At 43.6% G+C, this 27053-nt stretch overlaps 1 protein-coding gene across 1 annotated transcript; it reads right to left on the bottom strand.

The window, feature by feature from the left end:
* Positions 1–1883: 1883 nt before the first annotated feature.
* Positions 1884–25612, bottom strand: LHCGR (luteinizing hormone/choriogonadotropin receptor). Its single transcript, XM_041489411.1, is given in 12 exon segments — positions 1884–1919; positions 1922–3083; positions 5413–5493; positions 7965–8150; positions 9317–9391; positions 10037–10105; positions 12667–12744; positions 12833–12907; positions 13438–13512; positions 15190–15264; positions 17775–17846; positions 25449–25612. Coding segments are annotated over 12 exon segments (2148 nt in total).
* Between the last annotated feature and the right edge of the window lie 1441 nt (positions 25613–27053).

The following is a 27053-nucleotide window of genomic DNA, read 5'->3' as shown; positions in this document are numbered from 1 at the left end:
AAACAGCAGTTTTGTAAATGGTGGATTTCACTCAGGTACAAAAAGAAAAATGTCCACAGAGACTCTCTTACTGCTTGGCTGTTACCTCTGTAGGGCAGGTGCTATCAGTTGTTGTTAATTCTAACTCATCTCCCTTGCCTGTGGTTTCCTGACCATGTTATGTGGTGGGGAGGGTGTGCTGGCAAGCTCTTGTCCTGTTGAAACATAATGCAAGTAAATCAGTTGCCCACTTAAGATATTGCTGTCATGTCCTAAATCATGTGCAGGACTCTTCCATGGGATGTCAGAAGAAATGAGTCTCAAAAATCAGTTTTGAGATAGGTGACAGAGAAGTTTTAGGCCCAGTAGCTATTTTTTTACACCAGTACCTTTGGCTGTATTATAGTTAGATATCCTATCACAGTCCTATCTGATTATTATTAGCTAAGCTCAGGGGCTGGTGTGTGTAAAGAGGTGCATCAAATGAAATCTGTATTGACTGCTAAAGCACTGAGTTTTAAGAGTCTCCTCTGTTCTCAATCCTGCTTCATTCCCCACCTGTGGAACTGCTCTTGAGCACAGCTGTGCTTACATCAGGAGCTTTTGCACTGATTGAAATCATGGCATTATGCTGAAGGTAAGAGTGGGTCAGAGATGTTATTTCTTATTACCACAATTATGACCTAATGATAGACCAGTCACTGGTACAAAGAATTGCTTTCATTAATGTGAAGCAAATTTAGCTGGTGGTGCAGTGTTTTGACAACAAGAGGAGTGCTTTGAAACTCAGTTGCTGTCACAGACTTGAAAGCAAAGGACTTAGCTGAAAAGGAGAATGTAAAAGGTTTAAAGTGATTGTAATAGTACTGTTTTCTTATGTATCAGACTCTGCACTTACTTAAATTAGCAGTGCAGTCACAAATCTGGACCAGGCATTTAACATGATCACTTAGCATCAGGCAGTGCATAGTGAAAGAAAAGAGAGATTTTAATAGGAAAACATTGTCACAAAAAGGTAACTACTCCGCTACTCTGCTTCATCACCTGGGAATAGAGCTGGACTGTGTGTGCTCAAGAGGCCCTGGTGCATACCTGAATGCCACTGGCACTGGTGATGCCAGAGTGGACAGGTGGAAATCATTCCCGAAATTCTCCCAGGAGGGAAAAGAAGGCAGCACTTCCTTGCCTGTGCAGGAAGCAGCTCTCCTGCTGCCGAGAGGGAGCCTTTACCTGATTTGTGTGTGTACACCTGTGATAGCCTAAATTGAGTCCTGTGTGCAGCAGAGGGGGTTTTGCATCTCTTGTGATTTCCAAATCACACATGGCTGTGCATGGGTTAATAATTTAAGTAAACTACCCACCAGCTCAGACTGATATCTAATGTAAACTGCAAAATTGCCAGTGACAAAGGTTCAAGAGACAAACTTTCCTCCTTGGTGACATCTTTACAGCCTATTGCTTGAATGCTCTTCTTTAACTGTGTGTAGGTGGCTGTGTAATTGGAAGTTTCTGTTGATGAAATGGAGGAATCTAGTTTAGTGTCTCTTTCTTTAAACCAACAATGCCAGCACAGCTGATAAGAATGAAAAAAGAAGCCATGAAAGGTAGCAAACAGGCTTTAAATACTCCAGGGAAGCAGATCTGGAGAAAAAAAAGGCAGGCTGCAATCACTGCAGTAACTGTTAGCTTCAAGAGCAACTTGACGGCTCATGGACTCTTCCGGTTCCCCATACAGAAAAGTTTTGCCTTATAGCCACCTTCCACACCTATCATCAAAGGAAGAGAAGGGAAAACACCACTTTGAATGTCAGAACAGTTATGTTGCATAAGAATTATTGACTAGAATTTTTATTTATTATGAAATGTTCAAGACACTGTAAAAGAATTTCTAGTCACTAAGATAATCACAACTGGCCTTGCAAAGGGTAACTTGGCACTCTCTGGGTAAATTTTCCTTGTGAGATGTCTTGTCCCGTGGTGCAGGATGGGGCTTCTCTAAGGCTGACAAGAGCAGGAATGCTTGGGAGGCTTTGGTGGGGGCTGTGGCTGCGCCACCATTCTTGCAGTTGGAGTTATAAGCAGAGAAATAGTTCCTCCTGTAGAGCTCTGCTCGGCTCTTGCAGCAACCAAGCTTGCTCATCAGCAGGAAGAAATCCCTCCGAAATGCTTTGGTGAAAATCGCATAGAGAAAGGGGTTTGCACAGGAGTTGACGGGGTAAAATAAAACCAGCAGGATCTTGGAGTTGGTCACTGTGATGAGAGGAACTTTGAAGGCAGCGGATATGGCAAAAAAGGAGATGGGGGCCATGCAGGTGAAATCCGTGAAGATCAGTATTGCCATTCTCTTGGCAATCTTGGTGTCTTTATTGGCAGCTACCAGCTCCGGGTTCTGCACAGCGATGTAAATCTTGATGTAGCAAGCACAAATGACAACGAAGGCGACAACATTCAGCACCAAGATCAGCAGGATGTAGGCTTGGGACAGGCCCGTTTCGATATCCATGGGCAAACAGATGCTGACCTTCATGTAGCTGCTGACCCCGAAGAGAGGCAGCACGGCTATCCCGATGGAGAAGAGCCAGCCCCCGAGCATGATGGGCACGGCGTGCCGCAGCCGCAGCTTGCGGTCCAGCTGCATGGCGTAGGTGATGGTGTGCCATCGCTCCAGGGTGATCACTGTCAGCGTGTACACCGACAGCTCGCTGGCAAACACCGTGAAGAAGCCGGCCGTGCTGCAGCCGCTGCCCGTCTGCCAGTCGATGGCGTGGTTGTAGTACTGCCCGCTGGTCTGGGCGTCCACAGAGGCGATGAGCAGCAGGTACAGCCCCATGCAGAAGTCGGCGAAGGAGAGGTTGCACATGAGGAAGCGAGGGACGGTGAGCTTGTAGTGGCTGGTCAGGAGAACGAGGAGCACGGTGAAATTGCCGGCGATGGCGAGGATGTTTATGAACCAGATCAGCACTCTGAGGAAGCTGTATCCCAGGATGTCTTCGCAGGGATTAAAGGCATCTGGTTCCGGAGTGCACGTGAGGACTTTTGGCTGGCAGAAGTCATACTCAAAGTCAAAGCCAGCCATTTCGCTGTCATCAAAAATGGTTGAGTAGCTGTAGGGAGGACTTTCATAATCTGTTGCAAAGGGGTGCGTCTTCCTCTCCGCTGACCACAGCAACGTGTTGTTGGAGTCGTCGCTGTAACCATGAAAAAACCACCCCCCCAAACAGAAGTGAATTATTTGTTACATGCCACTCACATTCTTTTTCTAAAGACAACAGATAACAGTTGTTAAACAGTGACTTCCTCCATGTGTTTCTGCAGGGTGTTTACAGATAATGAAGCCTTGTAAGGATGCTTTGTGTTTGGGAAGCAGCCTTGGAGAGCAGCAGGGGTCACAGTCCCATCCACAGAAATGCTCTCTTACACAACTTGCTTATTTGTAAGTACTTCACTTTTACTGCTTTGTGAAGGAGCCATGGTTCTCATGCTGCTGGTTGGCTGCAGTCCAAGCTACAGTAACACTTGGGCTGATAGATTACAGGTTTGATGCACAGAGGTTTTGCAGGTAGTTGTAGAAGCCATACTAAAGTAACCTATGGATTTTAACTGTGCACCTTTGGTCCCCTTAGGAAAGGCACTTAGCAAACAAATTCCTGAGACTGTGTATGGCTTGGGAGGGGCTGAGGAATTTGCTGTTCGCAGTGTTATAGGGCAAGGAGTAGAAGTGCATGGTTAACTAAATCATACTGATAGCTAGGAGTTTATTAATTTTAGGCTGCATCCACTGCCTAATTAAAAATGTTGTAGGTTTTTAAGATGGATTTCTAAAACCTCTAGGTCATTAAGAGTGTGGTGATAAGCCTGCCAAAGAAGAAATGTGTTAAAAGCAAACACTGTCTTTTCTGGCACTTCCCTGCCATAACAGGTGCCCATTTCCCAACTGCCCAATCATCCTGACTGTGAGTGTTTGGTGGGAAAACAGTCTGCAGTGTGAGACCTGGAAAATATCTCTATTGAGGGTAACTCTTGAAAAAACTGGTAGCTTTTAAATTTAAATACACGCTTAAGCTTCCACATCTACTGAAGCATGTGCATTAAATGATATTTCTGGAGCAGGGTCTTAACTGGCAAATGAAACTGAGCTGCTTTTCAGCTATTCCTGTGGGCAAATAATGTCCCAGACTCGTTATCCTTACTTCTCTCTGTATATGGAAAATTGCCCAATGTCTTGCATTTACTTGCCTGGCTCAAACTGGAAGAGCAGGGAATACCTTTGATTCTATTTACTTACAAAAATGATTGCGATTTTCTGAGAGGCTGTCTCAATGTGCTGCTATATGCAAGCTGGATTTTTGTGGATTTTTTTTTTTCTTTACTAATAAGAATTCAGGACTTTCAGATGGTTTCTGCTGTGGGTCTGCAGCCATTAAGCCCATTAACCATAACCTTACTTTCACTTGGTTATTATAATGCCTGCTCAGAGAATTGCTGGGATTGGGATTTGCCAAAGCAAAAAGCTTCAGGAGCCAATAGGCTGGGCAGACTATTTAATGCACAGCAGGAGCGCAACAGATGCTAATCCAAAACAAGCAGACAGATAAAACCAAATGGCAAGTGCAGGAGGCCTCACCAACCAGCAAACAAGATAATGTCCAAGGAAGTAATTATCCTAATGAATCAATCACATTTCAGCTGTATTTAACCATTGGAATTTTGTGACCATAACCTTGTTTCTTCTAGACTTTAGAATGCTTTGACGCCACATCAGGGCTGCTAAGAAGTCCCAAGGTCTCCCATGTAGCTGCAGAGGGATGAAGAATAGCAAATCTTTAAACTTCTCCCTTAAAAGCTGGGTTAGAACCTGTGTCATCCAGCACAGCCAACACAACAGTTCTGATATTAGCCTTTCTCATTGTCACACTGAACACTGTCAAGCAAAACTGTGATGATATGAAAAGACATGTTTAGACGGAGTAAACCACTGGCACGGGGTCATCACACTTCTAGCTCAGGGACTCCATTCTACCATGGAAAACTATTGATATACAGAGTTTGAATTATCCTTTCTATAGGCAAAAAAAAAAAAGGTTAACAATAACAGCTCTTTGAATCACACCAGTAACAGCATGTATTTCAGGGAATGGGAAGTCTCCATGTAGGCCACTAACTTCTGTAAATATTTAATCACAATTTTGAAATCCTTTCAGAATTCAGAAGGCAAACTGGAATGAGAAAGTGTGTGAAATCATGAGGGTTTTTTATTCCCCTTTTGAAAATCCAAATCTTGGTTTAATGATAGTAAAATTACCACTGTGCAACTTGTAGGGGTGACTGAATTGGCAGGCAAAGACCTGCTTAGTGAAAAAACATGTGAACAGGAGAAAGGGGAGGAGGTCTGTATTTGCTACTTCCATCATCTCTATGCAGAGAGGTACTTACAGCATTTCGTTAGTCGGTTTCCTCATGGTGCTTTCACACTCCTTGGAGAAGTTGTCAAAAATGGAAAACAACAAATTCTGTCTGCAAGAAGGATGAGAAGAAAGTTAAGTTTCAGGCTGGATTTTGGCCAAAGCCTTGTCTTCTCTGCAAGTGATCTTCAGAGACACGTAAGGTAAGCAAGCGCTGGCCTTAAGGCAGCACAAATGTTCCTGCAGACATCTGGAAGTGGGAAGGAGAAGACTTCAAATGCTGTGAAAATAGGCAGTGTCAGGAGGTCTAAAGTGTGTAAGGATGATCTTTCAGCTTGGTTATTGTGCAAGATTTTTTTTTTTTTTAATAGTGAAATAACTTAAACTTGAATTAAATGGTGTGTTTTGAAATATGGTATTGAAGCGGGCCAGATTCTCCACCAGGATGAATGGAAGCAGTTAGGCTGTCTTTTGGAGAAGTGCCTGTTAACAGCTGCTGGGAAACTGGCCTGATACAGAACCCCAGAATGGGTCAGCTTGGAAGGGACCATGGTCCATCTGGTCCAACCTCCCTGTGTCATCCTAGAGCACATTCCAGACAGTTCTGGAATATCCCCAGTGAGGGAGTCTCCACACCCTCTCCATACCACCTGTTCCAGTGCTTGGTTATCTGCACAGAAGGAAGTTTTTCCTCATATTCAGATGGAACTTCCTGTGCATCAGTTCCTGCTGGTTGCCTCTTGTCCTACTGCCCAGCACCACAGAAGAGCCTGGTCCATCCCCTTGACACCCTCCCTTCAGACACTGACAGACACTGATGAGGTTCCCTCTCTTCCTCTCTTCTCGGGGCTGAACAGCCCCAGCTCCCTGAGCCTTTCCTCATAAAAGAGATTCTCCAGACCCTTGATCATCTTTGTTGCCCCCCACTGGACCTGCTCCAGGAGCCCCATGCCTCTCTCATCCTGAGGATCCCAGAACTGGGCACAGCACTCCAGACTGGCCTCCCCAGGGCTGAGCAGAGGGGCAGGATCACCTCCCTGACCTGCTGGCAGTGCAGTCCTAATGCAGCCCAGGACACCATTGGCCTTCTCGGCCACAAGGACACACTGCTGGCTCAGGGACAGGTCCCCGGGTCCTCTGCAGAGCTGTTTTCCAGCAGCTCAGCCCCAAGCCCATGCTGGTGCATGGGGTGAATCTTCCCCAGGTGACCCTATTTTAAAAGCTGTCTGGGATCCGGAGGCAGACTTTGCATGCTTGAAGTAAAGCAGTTTGAGTAGTACAAGTTGAAAGATGATACATTTGGCAAAATCTCTGGTTTTGAGCCTTTGAAAGTAGCAGCCTGGTACTCTACCAGTATGAATGGAAATGGCTTTGTCTCACCTCATTGCTGATGCTCTTGATAGGAGAGCAGTCATTTCCCGATTTGCATGGGATTTCCTCCCCAGCAATTTATTAAGAAAACAGTCACTTAATATAAGAAAATGACTTACTAAGGCATGTCTATTTGTATAGACCATGCCCATGCTTCAAAGTCAAGCACCCACAAAACAATGGAGTATCAGAAATGTAGTTATCTTTATCAGAAGACATACCTTTTTTTATCTGCCAGAGTTGCTCCTGCATTTAATACACTCAGAGATGTGATCTGTGACAGAATCAGTTCATTAGCAATGGAAATGCTTAACAGTAGAATCTTTGTTCTGTTCTTGCAGAATCAAGAACTTAGTAAAATGAGGCACGCAGAGAAAGTACAGATTAATCCCTAATTTTACCCTAAAGAATTGGAATTTACTCCTGCCTTAAGGCCTGGGGGTGACAATGATCAGGCCTCCCACAACTGCCTGCTCAGTATGTCATTTCTGTGGCCTTCGTTTGAGATGGGTGAGAAACGAGGCACCTCCGTGGCTCAAACCAAACCCATTTGGGGTTGCTTTGGCTGCCTGAAGCCAACTGGGGGTTGGTTTCTTTGAAACATAAATGCTGAAAAATGAGCTCCACTTGTCTTTGTTTAACTGGCCCAAGTTTGTGGATGCAAAGCTCTCCCTGTGCCACGGTTTCCAGTTGTGGGGAGAACAATACTGTCGATTACTTGAAATGGTTGGATCTAAATCATGTAACCTCTCTCTGTAGGCTTGTGGCAGGCATTAAGTTTTGGTGGGCAATTGAAAGCTTGCCCTTTCTACTGTGTCATCATATCACCTGTATTAAGTAAGCTAAAGGCTACAGGGGTTTCATTTTATTTTTAATTAGGGCAATGTGCTATTGATAAAGGTTTGTTTTCTGTATGCCAGTAGGTTTTTAATTGAGATCCCAAGAAAAATGTAAGCTTTAAACTAACTTAGAATAATGTTTCTGCTAGCAGATCCGGGGCACAGTATGGGATCCATTTCTTCTCTAAAATAAATGGACATAATTTTCCTGGTCTTAGCAGAGATTTGCTGTTTCCTGCAAGGCCTTGCAATGCACCACAGCTTCCCTGTAACTGGAATGAAGATAATCAAACCATGTGAGCTGAACAAAGCAGAATTGCCATTTTGGAGCTTCTGAAGCACTGCAGTACCGTAATGTGCTATTTGGACTTACCTTTCTGTCCTTAGATTCCGAAAAGCACAGCAGTGGCTGGGATATGTTAGGACAGCTTCCAGAAGACTGCTGAATTTATCCAGTGGTGGCAGCCTCTTTAATGAGTAAGATGAGGTTGCATTTAAGACCTGAATGGCCTCAAGCCCGTAACTAGGCAGGGACTCCAGCGCTGTTGAAGAAATATCCCTGCGAAACAAAGAGAGCATTCACTTTTCTTTTCATCCCTATAAAAATACCACCAAAGCATGACAGTAGGTAACAGCAACTGTTTTTTTCATAAAGGTCCAGATCTACAAAGCTGCTTCAGCACCTGATGGCCAGTTCAGAGACATGCTCTGTGAAACTACAGAGCAGCAGGGTAAGATTGTCCCTGTGGCTCAGCAGCTCCAGCCAGGCAAGGAGCTCCCTTGGTCCTGGGGAAACTGAAACCCACCACTCCAGGGGCTGCGTCCTGACCTTTCCATTTGAAATTCATGCATGGAGTGAGGGAAGCCTCTTTAAGCCAGAGACAGGGAGAGAAGAAGGTGGGCAATAGTGACTCTCCAGCAAGTTAACAGGTAGGACACCCTCCTTACTCTCTGCTTGGCTCTGAAGTTCTAGGTGCTTTAATTAAATGGCTGTTAATTAAAACCCCAAAAGAATCTATCATTCTTGCCAAGACAAACTTAAGCAGTTTGGCTTACAGTAACTTCAGAGGGGCTGTTTGTGTGAAGAAAGTCCATCAGTGACTAAGGATTTTCAGAGTCAGGACATTAAACAAAGGAATAAAAAGGCCCACAATTCTGAAAATGATGTCAGTAATGCCATGTTCCATAAAGCACCAATAAAAGGCACAAAAAAGGCATGTGCAGCACAAAGTGCTGTTTACAGAAGCACACTGTTTTATTGCCAGGGCAGCCCTCCAGTCAGTCCTTGATTAATAAATCATGAGGATGATAATAATGAGTTTTATTCAGCATGAGCTTACAGCATGCAATCAACTGGTTCACTTTTATAAAGAAGTTCTAAATCTACATATTGCCAAAACATGTCCATCCTACCAAAGGACAAGTTAGTTTACAATGTCAGAATATAAGACACAGGATCAGGAGGATCTGACACAAATAAAGCAAAAACCAAAAAGTCTAAGAGGTGGAGATCAATGCCAACATTAGAACTGATATGTGCTGTGCAAACTCCTTTCATTCTCTAATTTCATGGCATCTCCTTGACATGTTTTCACTTTGTATACAGAGGGTAAGAGCTCAAATCTCCTTCCAGACTCGAAGCCTGTGTTTGCTGTGGTGACACAGCCCTGGTGGCACAGTGCAGTTCCCACAGGACACTCAGGTCACGGAGCTGTGGCTACTTACAGGACATCTGGCCCTGTGGCCCCTCTCAGGGCATCGTTGTGTATCCGCCTGAGGTTCTTGTTGTCCTTTAGGATTCTGTGGAACCAAAAATTAACTCTCTTTACATCTGTGTTTTAAAAATAATTTTTTTTGGTTTCTTCTTCACACCTGTTTCAATTCTTTCTCCCACCACAGCAATGGCTGTTGCACTGCCTGGCTGGGGAGTGCTTGTATTTCCCATGTGACCTTTACTTCCTCTGATGCCATCAGATCATTATCATCTACAATTAAATGTGATAAATTCCAAATTCTTCTGACTTAAACCAGGAAAAACCAGGCTGGTTCTTTCACTACAGTAGCAAATATACATTTTGCCCAAACAAACACACTAGTCCCCTGGGGTGTGAGAGGGATTAAAAACTATTGATATTTCCAGACATTGATGTTTCCAGCCCATCCTTAGTCTGGGCTACTGTTTCAAGTTCTACACTAATTTATGAAATTTTCTTAAGAATTGATGAGCTTTTCTCACAAAAGCTGTACTATTTTAAGGGATGTTGTTTCAGGAAGAGCAGTGAGAGCTGCAGGATTAACAACTGAGTCACAATGACACTGAAAGCTGCAGTTTTCTCATGGGTATTGGGAAACAGAGGACACAGCCAGTTAAATTGAAGGAAGAGCCTCTGACTATTCAAATTCTTATTTGCTGTGTAAATTACTGAGGAGGGATAGCATACTCACAATTGATTCAGCTTTGTCCCATTGAAGGCATGGCTGTGGATATCTTCAAATCCATTTTTATACAACTTGCTGGAGATTAAATAAACATAAGGGAAAAAGATTTGGAAAAGGTGAGGTTATGTTTTGTACTACAAGTTTCAAACCTCAGTGCTGCATTCATTTTAATGATTAGAGGCTCTGCTTATAGAAAGAATGAAGGTAACTGTAGCTTTTAAATTAAGAAAGGTGCAGTTTAAATTCTCAAAGCTCCTTCCTGTTTAGCTGCTGAAGAGAACTTCTGCTGAGGTAGAGATCCTCCCCCTGCTGAGGGGCGCGCCTTTGCCTGCCTGGGGCTGAGATCCAGAAACAAGACATTAGTCCAGCTAAGCTCCTGGCACACAGACAACAGCCTGGAGGCAGGAGACCTGGATTTTGTGGTGTCAGCAGGTGCAGATGGAAGACTGCAAGGCTTAGAGAGGCGTCAGGTGGAAAGCAACTGTAAAGCCTGGAGGGAGCTGCTGGATTGCAGATCCTCTATGGATGGACAAATCTTCCAAGGGACAGCTTTGCAGAGAGGCAGGGGTGAGTTTTGTATCACCCAGCAGGCAGTGAGTTACCAGCTTCTCCAAAGTGCTGCTGCCAGGCTTGATTTGTGCTGTGGGAGCCTTGCTGTTCCTTTCACTGCACAGGGACACTGGATGCCACACTGCTTGATTCCCCACTGGGGCCAGAGTTCTGCCACACCTCAGGCCCAGCTCTTTTCCTTCAGTAGGAAATGTAACCTATGGGTCTATCAATATCTATTTGGGATATTAAGTTCATGTATTCAATAGAAATTCAATATAGTCACTTGTATTTATTACTTTTTCTTTAATATTAAGCCCTGTTAGAAAACGTGGAACTGTTTATGAATTAAACAACATTTTTGTTGCTTTTTCACTTGCTTCTGGGATAGCACAAACTGGCCCTATGAAACCTGCTCCCAAGTGCTCAAGTGTGGAGAGCACCTGACTCCACTTGATAGATGATATCTACCTCAGCACAACGCTGAAATAAAGTGATAGCCTTAAACACCATGACAATGTGTAGGATCCATTTCCCAATCCACAAGAAACATTAACTGCTGGAAAGGCTAAATAAGCTATTTGCAGTGCAAAGTGTGACTGCAGGGTGACTTTACACCTCCACAGATTACTTGTATTTCACCAGACCATGCTGTAGCAGGAGGAATTACTCCCCCTGATTACAGCTAACAACATGGGGTGGGGTTAACATGTAGCTCTACAATTAGGAAGCTGCTGATAAGATAGTTCTTTTCTTCTTGTGGTGAGCTTCCAATCACAAAAGGATGGGAGAAAAATGACTGTTGGCTGTTTCCTGACTTAGACTCCCTGCCATTTAATACACTTTAGGGTTACAGTAAAGACTGTAAGCACCTTTCTCCATCTCTTTTATGTTCATTTTCTTGCACCATTAGCAGAATAATAATTTTTCTGAAGTTATTTTGAGAACTTGCTGGGAGGAAAGAGGCTCGTAAGATGAAATGATGCACTAATCCAAGCAATTGCTCCTCTTTAGCATCGTGTAGGAGTAGCATTCAGTCACATTTATGCCCAGTTCCTCTCTCATTTCCAGAAGGTATTGGTCAATATATAAAATCTGGGTTAAAATTACTGTCATGCTGGCACATCAGGCTGATGAAGAGCCCATCAGCTGCAGTTCTCGCTCATGTGCACAGCTCCTTTGCAGGTGCAAATACCCATGGAGTTTTGGGCAGGGCTCCCATTGGATGTGAACTGGAGCTGGCCCCCATGGGCTGGGCTTGTGGCTACCATGCCAAGTGGGTGTCTGCTGCTGCTGCTCTCTGTGGCTCAGAGGGTCCTTCCTTGGGAAAACCCAAATTTCGGCTAAGAGGCTCAGCTTGTGATTTCTCCTCTTCCAGCACTACTTTGTGGAAGTTTTCCTGAAGCTAAGTGAGCTGTGAAATTCATACTGAGTTCTTTCTGCGCTGGCAGAGGACATTACACCTTGGCTTTCTGCTGCTTTCTGCATTCCTCAGGTGGGGCATCTCATAGCATCAAACCCACCCATCTCACAGGGGGCTGAAGCAATGAACCCACTGCTGGCTAAAAGGAAAGTCTTGGGTGTGGAGACTTACGGGGATCTTATAGGAAAGTAAGCTGAGGCAAAAGAAATCAGGGTGAGAAGCAGCATCTGTAGTTTGTACCAATTTATTCTGTGTCTCCATCCCTCCTCTTCAGATGGACCCTGTGCAGCTGAAGCTCAGCTCCCTCAGACTGCTTGGTCCCTGAAAGCACTCTTTCAAGAAACCACATCCTTGAGGTAAGAACAGAGACGTTGGCCTCCAGTGCAGTTTTTGTAGTTTATATCCTGCTGATGGTATTTTTAAAAACAACATCGCATGGAAGATGAAGATTTAGATCCCTGGTCCTATTTTCTTTCCTAAAAGAAACTCTGCTCTTCATCTTGAAGAACATCCCTAAGTTTCTTAGGCATTTAAAATTCAACACACAATACATATTTATTTTTTATAGGGCTTAATGTCAAGATTTTTATGAAGTCAGCCCACTTTCCTCAAGCAGAAGTGTTATCCTCACAGAAGGAACTGGAGCTAGGATTATTTTACTCACAGTGTCAATGATTCATTGTTCATCCCTTGGAAAGCATTTTGTGGTATAATTGTCATACGCAAGTTATCACAGAGCTCCCTTTGGAAGGAAAGAAAAAAGGTGTTTTTGTCAGTGTCTCAGGAACGAGATGGAAAACACAGCTGGGTTAGCATGGGTCTCTACTTACAAAATAAAATGAGCTTCCATTGAGAAGATCTGTGTCAGGTCTGGAAATTGTCTTATTCCAGTGTTACAAATGCTCCTAGAGAAAAGCATAATTCCTTTTTATAGAAGAAAATATTACCAGAGTGGATGCAATGAGAAGCCAACTTGGTAGGTGTAAGTTTAACAGTGCATTAAAAAGGGACTGACAAATTTTTTAAGTAGGCTCCAAAGGTATTTGTAAGGCCTGTAAAAATCAAGTTTTCAGAATTCTCAAGCAGTGTCCTAGAGGAGCAACATATGTTCTCACTACATAAAACATGAGGGAGAGATTTTAGTTACATCTTTTGTTTAGTACTCTGTTAGTCTGCAAGCTTTATTCTAGAAATAAGCACTTATCAGAAGTACTTTGCAGACTTCTGTTTTGTCCATCACTGCCCTGCCCTTGTACACTGAAAGACCTCACTATTGGCTAACTCAGGTTAAAGCTGTTGTAAACAATGTACATACTTCTAGGATACTCTAATGCATGAAAAACCTTTTTCCTTACACTCCTTAATTTGATTTGTCTACTCCTTTGGAGAAAAGAATAAATAGAGCAAACAGAAAAGGAATAGAGCTCTTTCTTACAAGTATTTTAGCCTTGGAAGATTTCTGAACGCTCCGTCCTCAATATGCAACAGATTTTTCGTGTTCAGGATTAATCTGCAGCGAGGGAAAAATATTTCAGTATTACAATCAGTATAGATTTGGGAGGGCCCTGAGTTTTGCCTGCAATTTACATTCTCAGAAAACAGCCTGCAAATGTGCTGCTGGGTGCATTTTGAGGGGCTGTTGGTAATAAAAATAGCCTGCAATTTTTTAGGCAGCCAACAAAAGATATCACTGCCTGAATTGTCATGGTTCTCTGAGCTGGTCTGGGCTGGATGTCCTGGTCACTGTGGGAGTTAGCATTTTGGGCTTGGACATGGGGCCAAGCCTGGACCTGAGGCTGCGTGTGTGCCTGGTCCTTGCTCCACAATCAGATCCCTTCAATCATCCCTCATTTCCATTACATTACTGATGCTCCTGCTAGCCAGGAAAGGCAGTTCCTCAGATAGTTTAACCTTTTAGGAGCTCCATGGACTTACTTCCTTCAGTGGTTGGTAGAAGTGGATCAGCAGAAACTGGGAGAGGAATATGTGAGAAGTCCTCTTTGCTAGTGGTCACTCAAAAACCAGGCACATTTCTTAACCAAGGAGCACTTCCTGCAGCTGAACTATCTGGAATAGCTCTGTTTGTCCTAAAGGCCAATAACTGAAGCCCAGCTCCCTCCCAGCCCATGACTTACAAAACAGAAAGGTTTTAGCATGTGAAATGGTAAAAAGTTTAAATTCAAGGATGCCATTGAACTCACTACCTTGATCATCCATTGAACGTGGACTTGAGTGCAGCTTAGGACATCAAACCCTTGCAATGTGAGTCCTGCACAGCTCTCAAGATTCAAGGAGGTTTTTTTGCCAGCTTCCTATAGATCTTTAATGGCCTTTCTTAGCTTTTGGGAAGGGAAGCTTTTGGGTTTTGGAAGACAGGCGTAAGACAAGGTATCCATAAACTATAGGTGAATGCATGGGGTTAAATCTTTCATTCCTTCCTAAGCACACCACTGATTCTAGTGGAAGCTGGACTCAGTCAGAGGTTGACTAATCTGTATCCCTTGCTTATGTGAGTGACTGGCTTCAGTAATGTTCACATGTGAAAGAAAAAAGAGCTAAATTTGTCCTCAGTTGCACAATTTTCAGCCACTCACTGGTCATGCTGTGCGAAAAACGCAGTAATGAGATATTGAATCAGATTTAGAGTTTCCAATTTCACTAAATATTTCAGAGCATTCTCCTAGTCGTTGCTTTTAACTCTCTCTCTCAGATGCCTGTGCTATGGAGGTCAAGTTTAAAATCAGTGCATGTTCTGTTTGAGTAATATTTTAGTGCTCCACAGAAGAGCTATGCATACTAAGCAGCTGTATTTAAATGATGTAGGGCTTTGAAAGCGGCATCTTCAAAAAGAAAGATTTTTCTCATCTTTTGTCATCTCAAATTATTTCCCCACTTAGAAAACCTGACAGTGCCAGAGCTCCCTTCCTGCCACTGAGCTCACTGAAAGCAGTGGGACTCCGTGCAGGGATGTCTCTGCATGAGCTAGATCTCCAAGGCCAGGCCTTACAGAGTGCTGCTCACTGTTTTATACAGTACTCTGGAGAGAAATGTTTCTCATCACAGATCTCAATCAAAGCCAATCAAAGTAACAGAGACAGATTTGGTCCAGGAATACTTCTCTGCAGCCTGTTTACCCCTCGGTGATCCGAAACCACAGCACAGATGCCTTTTTTTAACTGGTGCTCACATTTCAGACAAGGAGGGAAGGCTGTCAAAGGCACTCGCTTCTATCCTCTCCAGTGAGTCGCTCTGAGAGATTTCACTACAATGAAAACAGCAGACACAAAGCAACACATTACCAGAAAATACCCCAGAAATTGGCTTTCCACTTTGTATTTCCTTCTTTTATGCACACTTGTTCAACCCCTCCTATCAGTCTTGTCCATGCCTCGCCTCAGACATCCTGGCAGGCGGTGCCAGAGGGGCTTGAGAGAGGACCAGCTGTTTTCTGTCTTGGCAAAAGGAAAAGCCAACCCTTAGGAATAAATGCCACTGTAAGAGCCAATTTCCATTTCCTCAGTAAATTGCAGGTAAACTAGAGACTGAGGGCCAGAACTAATGTAAGCAGAGTGAGCCCTAGCCTCATGAGCTTTTTCCTTCCTCCCATCGTTGGATCTCGTTTAGTGAATTTATTTGTGGGGTGTGTTTAACGTTCATGGTGCTTCATATGTTATTATCAAGCCAGAACTATGGTCCTCTCATCCACAGATGTAGAAATACACAGATATGGACTCAGCACACTTCATGAGCAATGTTTGGATTTAAATGCCATTTTCATTACATGTATGAAAACTGAAAGGCAGTGTCTCTTTTCATCCTGACACAGACAAACATGACTGTATTTGGTGGCACTCTTGGATTGTGATGTACAGATGCTCCTATTCCACATGTGTACTCAAGATTAATCAATACTGACATAGAAAAACTAAACCAATTTATTAGATGCTTGTTAAATGCTAGTTAAGATCTAAGAGGCTATGCAAAACTGAGTCCTGAAAGTAATTAGTATACACTGATGCATATATAAGGGAAAGATCTTCAAAATTTCTCATCAGAATTGGCTAGAAGGGCACACAAAGTAAACCTAAGATTATACACTCTCAAGAAAAAATATTTTCCAAACAACTGGAATGTATTTACACCATCAGAGTCACTACTGTCACATCCTGAGTGTTAGCTTAATTCAATTGCAATTATGAGAAGACAACTCTATTTGTGATACAAAATCCCTTAGACCAGAATAAATTCTGTATTTCATTTGTAGTGGCAAAGGGGGATGCACACTAGAAATCACACAGTTTTGTGTATGTGTGTTAAAAAATTACCAAGGATTCTTTTCATCATCATAATTCAGTGAGAATGTTATTTTTGGTATTGCATTGGTTACTTATAAATGAAAGATGGATGTAGAATAAGTGGCCTGCTGGGCACCTAATCCTCAGAGATTCACAGGCTGGGAGGGATCAGTGCCCGCTCACAGAACTTTTTTGGGATCTGAAACATGGTTCTTCTATGGGATCCTCCCTGTCAGCCACAGTTTTTCTATTTACATATGTTGCAATGACTTATGGCATGAGAATAATTTATCCAGAGAGTGATGTGTTGCCAAATAGCTTATTCAGAGATTTATAATTAAAAAATATGCATTTTTAAGCTGCACTAAATAGCAATAAAATGATGAAGTGTTCTACAAACTAACTTCAGAAAAATACATTGGTTCCCACACAGTAAATTTGGAGAGATTCATTAAAAGCACACAAAAAGATCAATTAAATTCCTGTTATGGAAAGGATGATGTCCAAGAACAAAGCAATTTTTATGGAGAACGTGACATGTGTACAGTTTGAGAAAGTGTAGTCTCAAGTCATACAGGTAGGAGAAATTTTGTAGATTTAAGTTGGTCTCCAGTGTGAAAATGATTAAGTTCTCATTAAACATTCAGCGGCAAGTGGATGCAAGAATACAGCACCACTGGATTCTGCTTTAATACTGTATTGCTGTTGGATATGTGCAGCAGAGAAGAACAAATAGTGCACCTTGAAAAAACAGCATCTTCTGTGCTGCTGCTTAAGTTCTGGGGGAGGTCATTCCCCTGCTCTTCACTGCATTGCTGTGTCATCAACTTTGTCCTTTAAAGGCCACTCAATGCAGACAAAATAAAAAATAAAAAATAAAAGGAGACTCAAGCATGCCATTTCAGCTGGAATAACAGCAGAAATGAGGGCAAGAGGGGTGAGAAGAGCCTTATGGTCTGAATCCTTGATGGAAAATAGATACAATGCTGAGGGTCAAGAGGCAGTGCAGACCCGGTGAGCAAAATTACAGCACTTGCAAACTGAAAGATCAAAGAAAGGGCTCAATCCTACCAATGCCCTGCTGAGCTTATCTCTCACTGCAAAATGCTGAAGAAATGTCTTATTTGGGTCTACTATAAATGCATAATGTGCCATGGCTGTCATTGCAGAGGTAATGTTTGATGACAGAAATCTATCTCCTCTGCTAATCAAATGCTCCTCTCATCAGTTACTAAGCTGTATCCAGTTCTCTCTGACATGATTAATATTTCATTATTTGATCTCTAAACAGCTGTTAAAAATCACACATTTTCAAAGGATCTTTTGTATACTGTTTACATGAAAAGGAATGCTATGTTTATCCTTCCCCTGTGGTTTTATTTCATCAATAGAGTGTATTAGCATTTTTCCATTATTATAAAAGGATGATTTTTAAAAGAAATTAAGGAAAAGCCTATGGAAAATATTGACAACTTACATGATGAAGGCATCTTGAAGTCCTTCAAATGCATGTGATGGGATTACTTTTACAGGGAGATGAGTAAATGATCTGAAAAAAAAAGAAGAGAGGGAGGAAAGGGTTGTAAGGCATGGGGTTTCCTTGTTTATAATTGTACCATTATGTTGGGGAGAAAGCCAATAAATCATAATACCACCTTATTTTCCCACAGTTCTCTGTACCTCTGGGGCCTGATCCATTTGGCATTGATCTCAGTTAAATGGAATTCAACAGATATTGGGTCAGTTCCTCAACAGCATAAATTTGAGACCATCAAATCAATAATAATCATAACCTATTAAGTAAATTTATAGCCTGATGAAAGTAGGCTGCTTCATTCACAGTTAAAGGAAGCTGCAGGCTATTTAAAGAAGTGAAGAAGCCACTCAGAAGTGGCTTTCACATAAAGCTTTCTCTATTCAAACAGTATCTTTGTGTTGGCTGCACCATGTTCTCCTCCCAGCAATACTTCTGTAATGTTGCAGTGTGGCATCATGAATGTGGCTGTGCACAAAGTGTAGAAGAACTTCAAATCAGGCTGGTATAATGGAATTCTTTTTCTAAATAAATTGCATCAGTGTGGTCAGGTGATTTAAAGCAAGTGTGGATTTTAATTTTTTAGTTTCTCTAATTGAGAAATTAACAATGATGTGGGAGAGAGAGCCACATTTCACCATTCTCCACATCTGAGCCACAGTACTTTTACCAGCCAATTTATCTATCCATGACCACACTCTCTCTGATAACAGCCATAGGAAAATATTTAACATATTTCAAAATGTTATCTCTGTGAAAACAGATAATTGCTCTGTTTTGCTTCAGAATCACAAATATCTAGTCAGAGACATTTGTTTCCCATCCTTAAACTCACCCCCTCAAGGCTTTTTGACTGAAATGTTTTTGTGCTATTCATATAACCTGCTTTTTTTCATTGTTATCATAGTCCTTTATATGAAGAAATATGTTTATTATTATCAATATTTATGTTAAATGTTCATCAAGTATTTTATGTAAATATTTAGATATTTTTATATATTTAAACACATGGCATTCCTACACATTAGAAAGGCAGGCTGTCTAGCATACTGTGTCTAGGGGTTACAAAAATCTGGATGTACCAAGGAACCTGCAAGTCACTTCCTAGCTATGTTCCAAAAAGTCTGTATGATTTGGGGCAAATAATTTAGTTCCCTTGGACCTTGTCTCCCTTCAGTAGACTGGGAATAACAATGCTTCCCTACCTAACAAGGATATATATGTTTGTCATTCCATTTTGATTGGGTCATACCTGTCTCTAGATTGATGCTGGCATGTTTTGCTATGTGTGAGGTTTGGCTAAATCAGGAATGAAACTAAGTCATGCAGCTTGAAGAATGTATTTTTCCCTGAAGGGTAGAGACAGGTAGAAGTAATCTGCTGTGGGTTTTAACACTCTGAACCAAAAGGAAAATAACTTCAGGAAGAAGCAAAAAGTAGAAGCTGAGAAATTCCTGCTCTATAAATCTGTAACTGCACCATCAGCTCAGGAACAAAGGAAATGGAAATGTGACTGAAGGTGCAAAAAATAAACCCAAATCTTGGCTTTCAATTACATCAGGCCATGAGCCTACTACCTCTCTGTGACATGCTGGTGGGCGAGCAGTGTGCTGGTTGTAATGGTGATGGCTTGGAGTGACAGGTGATGATCTTCAAGGTCCTTTCCAACACAAACCATTCTATGATTCTACGAATATTTACCGAACAACCCCAGCTCTCTCAGCCTTGTCTCTTTAGGAGAGGTGCTCCAGCCCACTGAGCATTTTTGTGGCCTCCTCAGGGCTTGTTCCAGTGGGTCCACATCCTTCCTGCGCTGGAAGCCCTCGAGCTGGGTGCAGCTCTCCAGGTGGGTTCTCACAAGAGCATGGTGAAGGGGAGAATTCCCTCCCTCACCCTGCTGGCCATGCTGCTTTGGATGCAGCCCAGAATACCACTGGCTTTCTGGGCTGCCAGCACACACTGGTGGCTCATGTCCAACCTCTCCTCCACCAGCACCCAAGTCCCTGCCAGGGCTGCTCTAGATCCATTCCCTGCCCGGCCTGTGTTTGTGCTTGGGATTGCCCTGGCCCACATGCAGGACCTTGCACTTGGCCTTGCTGAACTCCATGAGGTTTGCACAGTCTCAAGGCCTCGAGCCTCTCCCACCTCTCAAGGTCCCTTCCCTCCAGCGTGCCAATCCCACCACACAGCTCGGGGCCATCCCCAAACCTGCTGAGAATGAGCTCTGTCCCACCAACCACGCTGCCAACAAAGATGTAAATCAGAGCTGGTCCCCGTATGAGCCCTGAGGAGTGTCACTTGTCCTGCTCTCCACTCAGACATTGAGCCACTGACTAGCAATGAGTGCAACCACCCAGCCAACTCCTTATCCAGCAAGTGGCCCACACATCAAACCCATCTCTCTCCAATTTTAACACAAGGATGTCATGCAGGCCAGTGTCAAATGCTCTGCACAAGTCCAGGTAGATGATATCAGTGGCTTTTTATCATCCACTACTGCTGTAACCTCATCCTGGAAGGCCACCCAATTTGTCAGCATAAGATTTGCCCTTAGTGAAGCCACATCGGCTGTTACAAATCACTTCCTTAGCTTCCATGCGCCTTTGCATGGCTTGCAGGAGGGTCTTCTGCAGGATCCTGCCAGGCATGAAGGTGAGACTGAGCGGCATGTATTTCTTTGGGTATTCCTCATTTTCCTCTGTAAAAATGGGGGTTATGTTTCCCCTTTTCTTAATTCCATCAGGGTGTCAGCTTTCCTAACCTGATCCCATCTGCTTAATTTTTCTGTGTTCCTCCCAGGCTACCTGTACCTGCTTCCACATTCTTCCCTTCTTTTTGTGTTTGAGTTTGTCCAGGAGTTCCTTGTTCATCCATGCAGGCCTCCTGGTGATTTGCCTGACTTCCTCTTTCTTGGGATGTATCACTCCTGAGCTTGGAGCTGATCTGGAGCTTTCTTGGGCCCCTTTTCCCTCCAGGGCTTTTCCCCCTGGGACTCTGCCAAGCAGGTGCCTGAAAAGACCAAAGGCTACTGAAGTCAGGGGTAATGAGCTTGCTGTGTGCCCTCCTCGCTGTCCTGAGGTCCTCAAACTCATTTATGGTCTTGGCAGCCAAGGTTGCCCTTGAGCTTCACATTCCCCACCAGCCCCTCCTTGTTGGTGAGAACAAAGCCCACACTGCACCTCTCCTCCTTGGCTCCTCTATCACTTGGAGACAGAAGTTATCATCAAAGGATTCCAGGAACCTTTTGGATTGCTTATGTCCTGCTGTGGTTGAAGAACCCCCTGAGGACTAGGAGTTGTGAATGTGAGGCTGTTGCTCTCTGTAGATGTCTCATCTGCTCAGTCTTCTTGGTGGGGTGGCCTGTTCACATTTCTTTCTGACAGCACTCAGATTGTGAAACTCAGATATGGCCATTCAGCTGAGGAAGCTTTTGACAAAAAATGTTTTTACAAAGCTACAAAGCTTCTATACATCTAACTTGCCCACACTGCTGGCCTGACTTCTGTAGCTCATGAAAGGAGGGAGGCACCCATCTTTAACACAAGTTGCCTGCACTGTTTTGAAGACTTTTGTTAAAGGATAAATATTTGCACTTTTAAGAAAACTTGTAAAGTTTCTTTCATATCTAATGCATCAAGACCTGTATGCTTGTACTCATTGCTGTCATTCAGTGCTGACGATGCTGCAGCTCCACAGAATTGCAGGACTACTCATCCTTGGAAAAAGACAGAAAGAAGTGGAACCAGACTTCCTGGCATTCAGCAGCCCTTGGCATTTCTATCTTATCAAGATTGATTTTCAAGGTATGTAATTCTAGGCAATAAGGTTTGAAATGGCCAACCTAAATGCATGTAAGGCTATCCAGGAGCATTTGGAAAGACAGGAACTGCCACCACATCGACTGGAGCTCCAAGAAAAGCTTTTGAGAGCTCTGGATGTTCCAAGAGCTCAGAAACACTTGTAGTCCTGCTGAGGAGAAGTCAAAGCCCAAGCCCACTCACACCACTGGAGGAAATTGCTGTATTACAGAAGTGACCTTTTGCAAAAAGTGTTTAGTTGAAGTATAATAATATACTTTAACTTCAATTATATATATATATAAATATAATATAATAATAATAACATAAAAAGCACAGGCCCATTAGCAAGAGATGTGAATGAGTTATTGTAGCTGTATTGGTTGCTATATTTTAATATGTCTATTTTATAGGATTACTTGTATATTTAATGCCCAAAAGGTGAACACATAAGGTAGACTCTTGTTGGCAAGCATTTGAATCTGTAGCATCCTTAAACTTGGGAAGATTAAGAATATTGATGGAAACAACATCAGTGAAAAAACACTGTTTTCCTAGGATTTTTATCAGCTTCTGGAGGCCAGTGTAAAGGGTTGGCAATGATTTTTAAAGCCTTGTATATTGGGCATTACCTACCTGAAATGTGAACTGTGATATCACACAAGCACCCAAACAGCATTTTTCACTAGGTGATGATGGGTCACATAATCCCCTATGGAAGACACTTTGTCTCTGAAACAGAATTCTTTTGACAATCCCAAAGAGCCAAATATTCCCCCAATGAAGACGTGATAGAACTATCTACTTCAGGCTTTTGCCACAAATTTTATATTTGATATTTTGTAATTTGGCGCCTGATCAAATGTCACTCACCCAACTGCAGAAGCTCTGCACATGGGCACACATTCAGATACAGCAAAGTGAACCTCAGCATGAAATGAAAGTTTTGAAGGGGCAAAAAGATCTTAACTTATCCAATGCCCATTGCTGCACAGTTGGAGTTGGGTGCCTATGCAACTAGACTTTGCTTAAAACCCCAAAAGTACATATGAGATTTCAAAAGAAGAAAAATAATGTTTTGTTTCAAAATATAATAGTGTATTAAAGATTATTTTTCCTTCTGAGACTAAGAGGACGTGTAGCTGCTGTAGCCAAAGGGCATTCAAAGGTGTCTGAATAATGGAGGTTCTATAGTGTTTGTGTAATGTCCAAACTAACAACAGGAACTTGAGAAAAAATATGGTCAATTCAGGACTGTATAAAGCCCATAATTCTGCAACCTGTCAGAAGCCAAATAATTTTGAAAAAGTTTTTTAGCAATAATGTCACATGGCAAGGATAATCTGGGTAAAGAAAAATGGCTGAAATTTCCCTATGGGATATAAACTACGGATATAGCAAAGTATCAAAAATACATTTGGAAGCACAGATCATTACAGCATCAGATTTTACTCAGATCTAGCTGGAATTACATATTGGAGCTTATTTTCTTGACTGACCATACAATTAAGAAGGACTTTTCTGAGGTCTGGCACAGATGGAAGGATGTGGGCACCCCAGGAACTGTGCTGGAACAACCTAAAGCACCATTTCCCCCCCACATTATTCATGCACTTGCAGCACCACACTGCGATTTTCCTGGTACAGATGTGGCAATGAGGGGACAAAATTAACATTCTCTTGCTTTCCCTCTCATGCACAGAGCTGTGCAGGGGAAGAAGAGTGCTAGGAGGACTGGGAGAGTATGGAAAGAGAGGCAGTCAGTACTAACAAAGCTCCAAAAACTCTATGAATAAGAGAGAGGAGAAAGAGTAAGACAGAGAGAGGGGAAGACAACAGCTAAATGGATAAGAAGAAACTGGTATGAAAACCAGAGGAAGAAATGGAAGAAAAGTAAAAGAGGTCGAATAACAACTAAAAAAAGTGAGAATACATGTACACCTGTGGGGTTAGCGACTACATTAATTTGTACAGCTTTGTAATTATATGATGAATGCAAGCTTTCTATTAAAAAATACAAAGAAGTGAAAATTTTAATAGTATAGGTTCAAGTTCAATATAAATCAGGTTGGAAGCAGAAGGAGCTGGATATGTCTGTGAAAGACAGGGATTTTTTTTAACTTCTAAGTGTAAATATTTCCTCTGTAGGAGTATCGAGCTAAATCTTGGTTGAACTCTTTTCTGACTGCAAAGTTGGTTTCTACAGCCAGCCTAATAGTGGGACTTTGTGTACAATCATCAGGATTAAATGTTATATTGAAGGTAGAAAGGAAATTTTATTTTCTTCTTTTTGTCCATTACCTAGCCCTGTTGCTCTCAGTGAGGCAGAAATGGCAGCAGCCATAAACCCATTATCTGTCCTAACGTGCTCACTGAGGTTGAGATGTGCTTTCTTCTTGGGGTGACAGATGGACCAAGGAGAAATAAAAGATGAACCCAAAACAGAGAAATAAAATCAGGTACATTTAGGGCTCTTGATAACCTCTCTGGGCTGTGATGTGCATCATCCTAATAGACATGCTTAATCCACTGCCTGCTCTGCATGTGCTGTGAATACTGGGGAAGAAACGTGATGGGACAGTCTCCTGCTCCCATGGGCTCTGCTTTCTCAGACACTAAGGTAACACAGGGAAATAGGGAGAGAACAAATCCAGGGCACAGATTTTTCTAGAATCTCTGCCTTTGGAGAAATGGTTCACATGGCTCTAGATTAGTACAAATTAGGTTTTTTTGCTCCTGTCCATTCCTGAGCTAGGGAGTAAGGGAAGAGGAGATCAGGGTTAATATCATCCCTAGAGAATTTCAAGAGCGAGTTAAATTTACAAACAAGTCAGATGAAAATGGAAAACACAGACTTTGTTACCAAAAGGGTCATAATATGAAAACCCCAGCTCAATTCATGCAGAGATAACAAAATGATCCTGGAAATGGCAACCATCCTATGGGCTGCTCCTCTAATCCCATATTTTGATGCCATGACTGTTTAGATCAGGGCTGTAACTGAGCCCATAAACAACACAACACTTGAATAACTACATATATCAATTATTTGGTCTGGTGTCCTAGACCATGAGCTTTGACTATGGTGTGTGAGTGGGGAAAGGGAATGCCCACGATGCCTTGTTATTTTAATTTAATCCTAATTCCCAGCAAAGCATTAAGCAGAAAGTTATGATGGACCACCCTGCAAAGATCTCAACAGCTGTCAAAACTCACAGCAGCTTTTTTACTAAGAGAGGGGGAAAAGAAAATAGTCATTAACTTGTCAATGAGCTGAACCTCAAGATGCAATGAGGCCAGTGAAGAGGATTTTGATGCTTCAGGATAGAGGGAAAATGAATCACACAAACTTTGGGAGAAGAGGTTAAAGAAGTCCAACAGAGTTGTGAAAGAAAAGAACAAACCCTAGAACTGACAGAACGCTTAAGGTGACTTCTCAAGACTTTAACCAGGTCTCTTTAAATCTAACCATGCCACTACAAGGCGATGATTCTGGAACAGGAAAGGCAGTTTATGCCTCCTGCCACAGCGAGACAGCACAGAAAGCCCTGGCACCTGCACCCCGTTCCTCTGTCACTGAGGCTACTGGACGAGAAAAAGTCCCGAAAGGACGCGCGTCTCCTTCCCAAGGGGAAAACTCTGCGTCCGCGTTTGTTTGAACTTTGAAAGTTTGAAAACTCCAGCCTCACGTCCCGCACCTCCGCGCGGCCAGGGATGCTCCAATCCCGCACGGCGGCGGGTGCAAAGGCACGGCAGTGCCCCCGTCCCGTCCCCCCCAAACCCCGTCCCGGTCCGTGTGCGAGCAGCCCGCGGTACTTACGCGCGGGCGGGCGCGGGCAGCGCGCCGTGCGCTGGCGGCGGGCAGCGCAGCGCTCCGTGCGTGCAGGCGCAGCGCAGCGGGCAGCGCCCGCCCGCGCCCGCAGAGCCCGGCAGCAGCAGCAGCAGCAGTGGCAGCGGCAGCAGCAGCAGCAGCGAGGGCACCATGGCCGGCCCCGCTCGCCTCCCGCCGCCTCTCGCTCGCCTCTGCCCGCCCGCAGCCCGCGGGACGCGGCCCCGCGCCCCCGCCTCCTCCGCCCGCCTCCCCCGCCCCGGGGCGGGAGCGCCGCCCGCCGCCGCGGGGACGCCGCGCTCCGGCCCCCGCGGCTTCCCGGGAAACGTCCCTCCACGGCTGCTCTGACTGGGAAAGTTGGCTGCACAGCCTACAGGTGGCTGGCAGAGGGTTTCCATGGACTGTCAGAAGTTCTGGTCCCCGCGGTCCTGCCTAGGAGGGACTACAAGCGATGCTGCCCGCTCCTAGCGGAAAGGTCCCCAGTGCCCCCCCTTCCTAGAGGGAAAGCTGTGAGAAGGTGTGGGCCCTGCAAGCACCCATTTATCCGGCTGTGAAGGTCTTTGACAGTTCGTGCCTGGGGAAAATGTGCCGCATTTCCCTTAACGGGGTAAATTAGTGCATTGTATTTTGGATACAGCAGCCTCGTTGGAGGATGGAAGGGGTCGGGATACAAATGTCCGTGTCAAACGCTCTTTACGGCTCCATGCACGGTCACTGTATTGCTGGTGAAGAATTATAATTTGCCTACTGGGTGATCGGAGAGGCATCTCTGAGTGTGTGACTCTTTATGATCAATTATACCCTTTGTGTGGAAGCAGCAATCATGTTCTCAGCACTACTTTTCACAAAGGTTCATCCATTTTGTAAAGGACTGTTGTCCACGTAACTGTCATTGCTGTTGTTGTTTATTGCTACAACTGTATCTTTGAGAATCTGGAAAGAATCTAGTTAGAAGCTACTTAGAAATCAGGACCTTATTTATGGTGAGTGATGGAGCAAGCCACCAAAAAGATAATTGTTCCCCAGAGCAGGCTTTGTAAAATAAGTATAAGGGTATGGGTACATCATCCTATCCCTCTCTTCAAGTGTATCCAGGAAACATCAGAGTCAAGGAGGGAATGACCCAGCACCACATGGGATTCACCTGACAACAATTCTTCCAACTTTAAAATAATGGAATCAAATAACAAGGCCTTATACATTTCAGGAATAAAATGTGAGACAGGAAGGAGGTGTGAGACGTGTGGTTCAGGGCATGCCTGTGTTCTCAGCAGGGACTGAGTCATGGGAAATAGTTAGCAACTGCTAAGAACTTCCCTGGACTGGCCTCAACAGCATGACCTGTGTCCATCTGGACCGGGAACTGGAACCAGATCTTGCACAGAAGGGTAGGATGGCAGAGCCCTGCTTTGCTGTCCCTTTCTGGAGTCCTACCTTCCTCTCAACCTCTTCCTTCAGTGTCGTCTGCTCCACTTGAGCTGATAGTAACATTGGCTTTTATCCTGACCTTGCAATGGTTGTGAGGTGGCTCCATCACTTTATTCCACTATGCTTGGCAGACCCTTTTATCCAACACTACAGCAGGGTTATTCTGAT

The sequence above is a fragment of the Pyrgilauda ruficollis genome, unplaced genomic scaffold (assembly GCF_017590135.1).
Source record: "Pyrgilauda ruficollis isolate IOZ18807 unplaced genomic scaffold, ASM1759013v1 scaffold93, whole genome shotgun sequence".
Classification (NCBI taxonomy): domain Eukaryota; kingdom Metazoa; phylum Chordata; class Aves; order Passeriformes; family Passeridae; genus Pyrgilauda; species Pyrgilauda ruficollis.
Note: the sequence above shows the minus strand (reverse complement) of the source record. Positions and strands in the feature narration are given on the sequence as shown.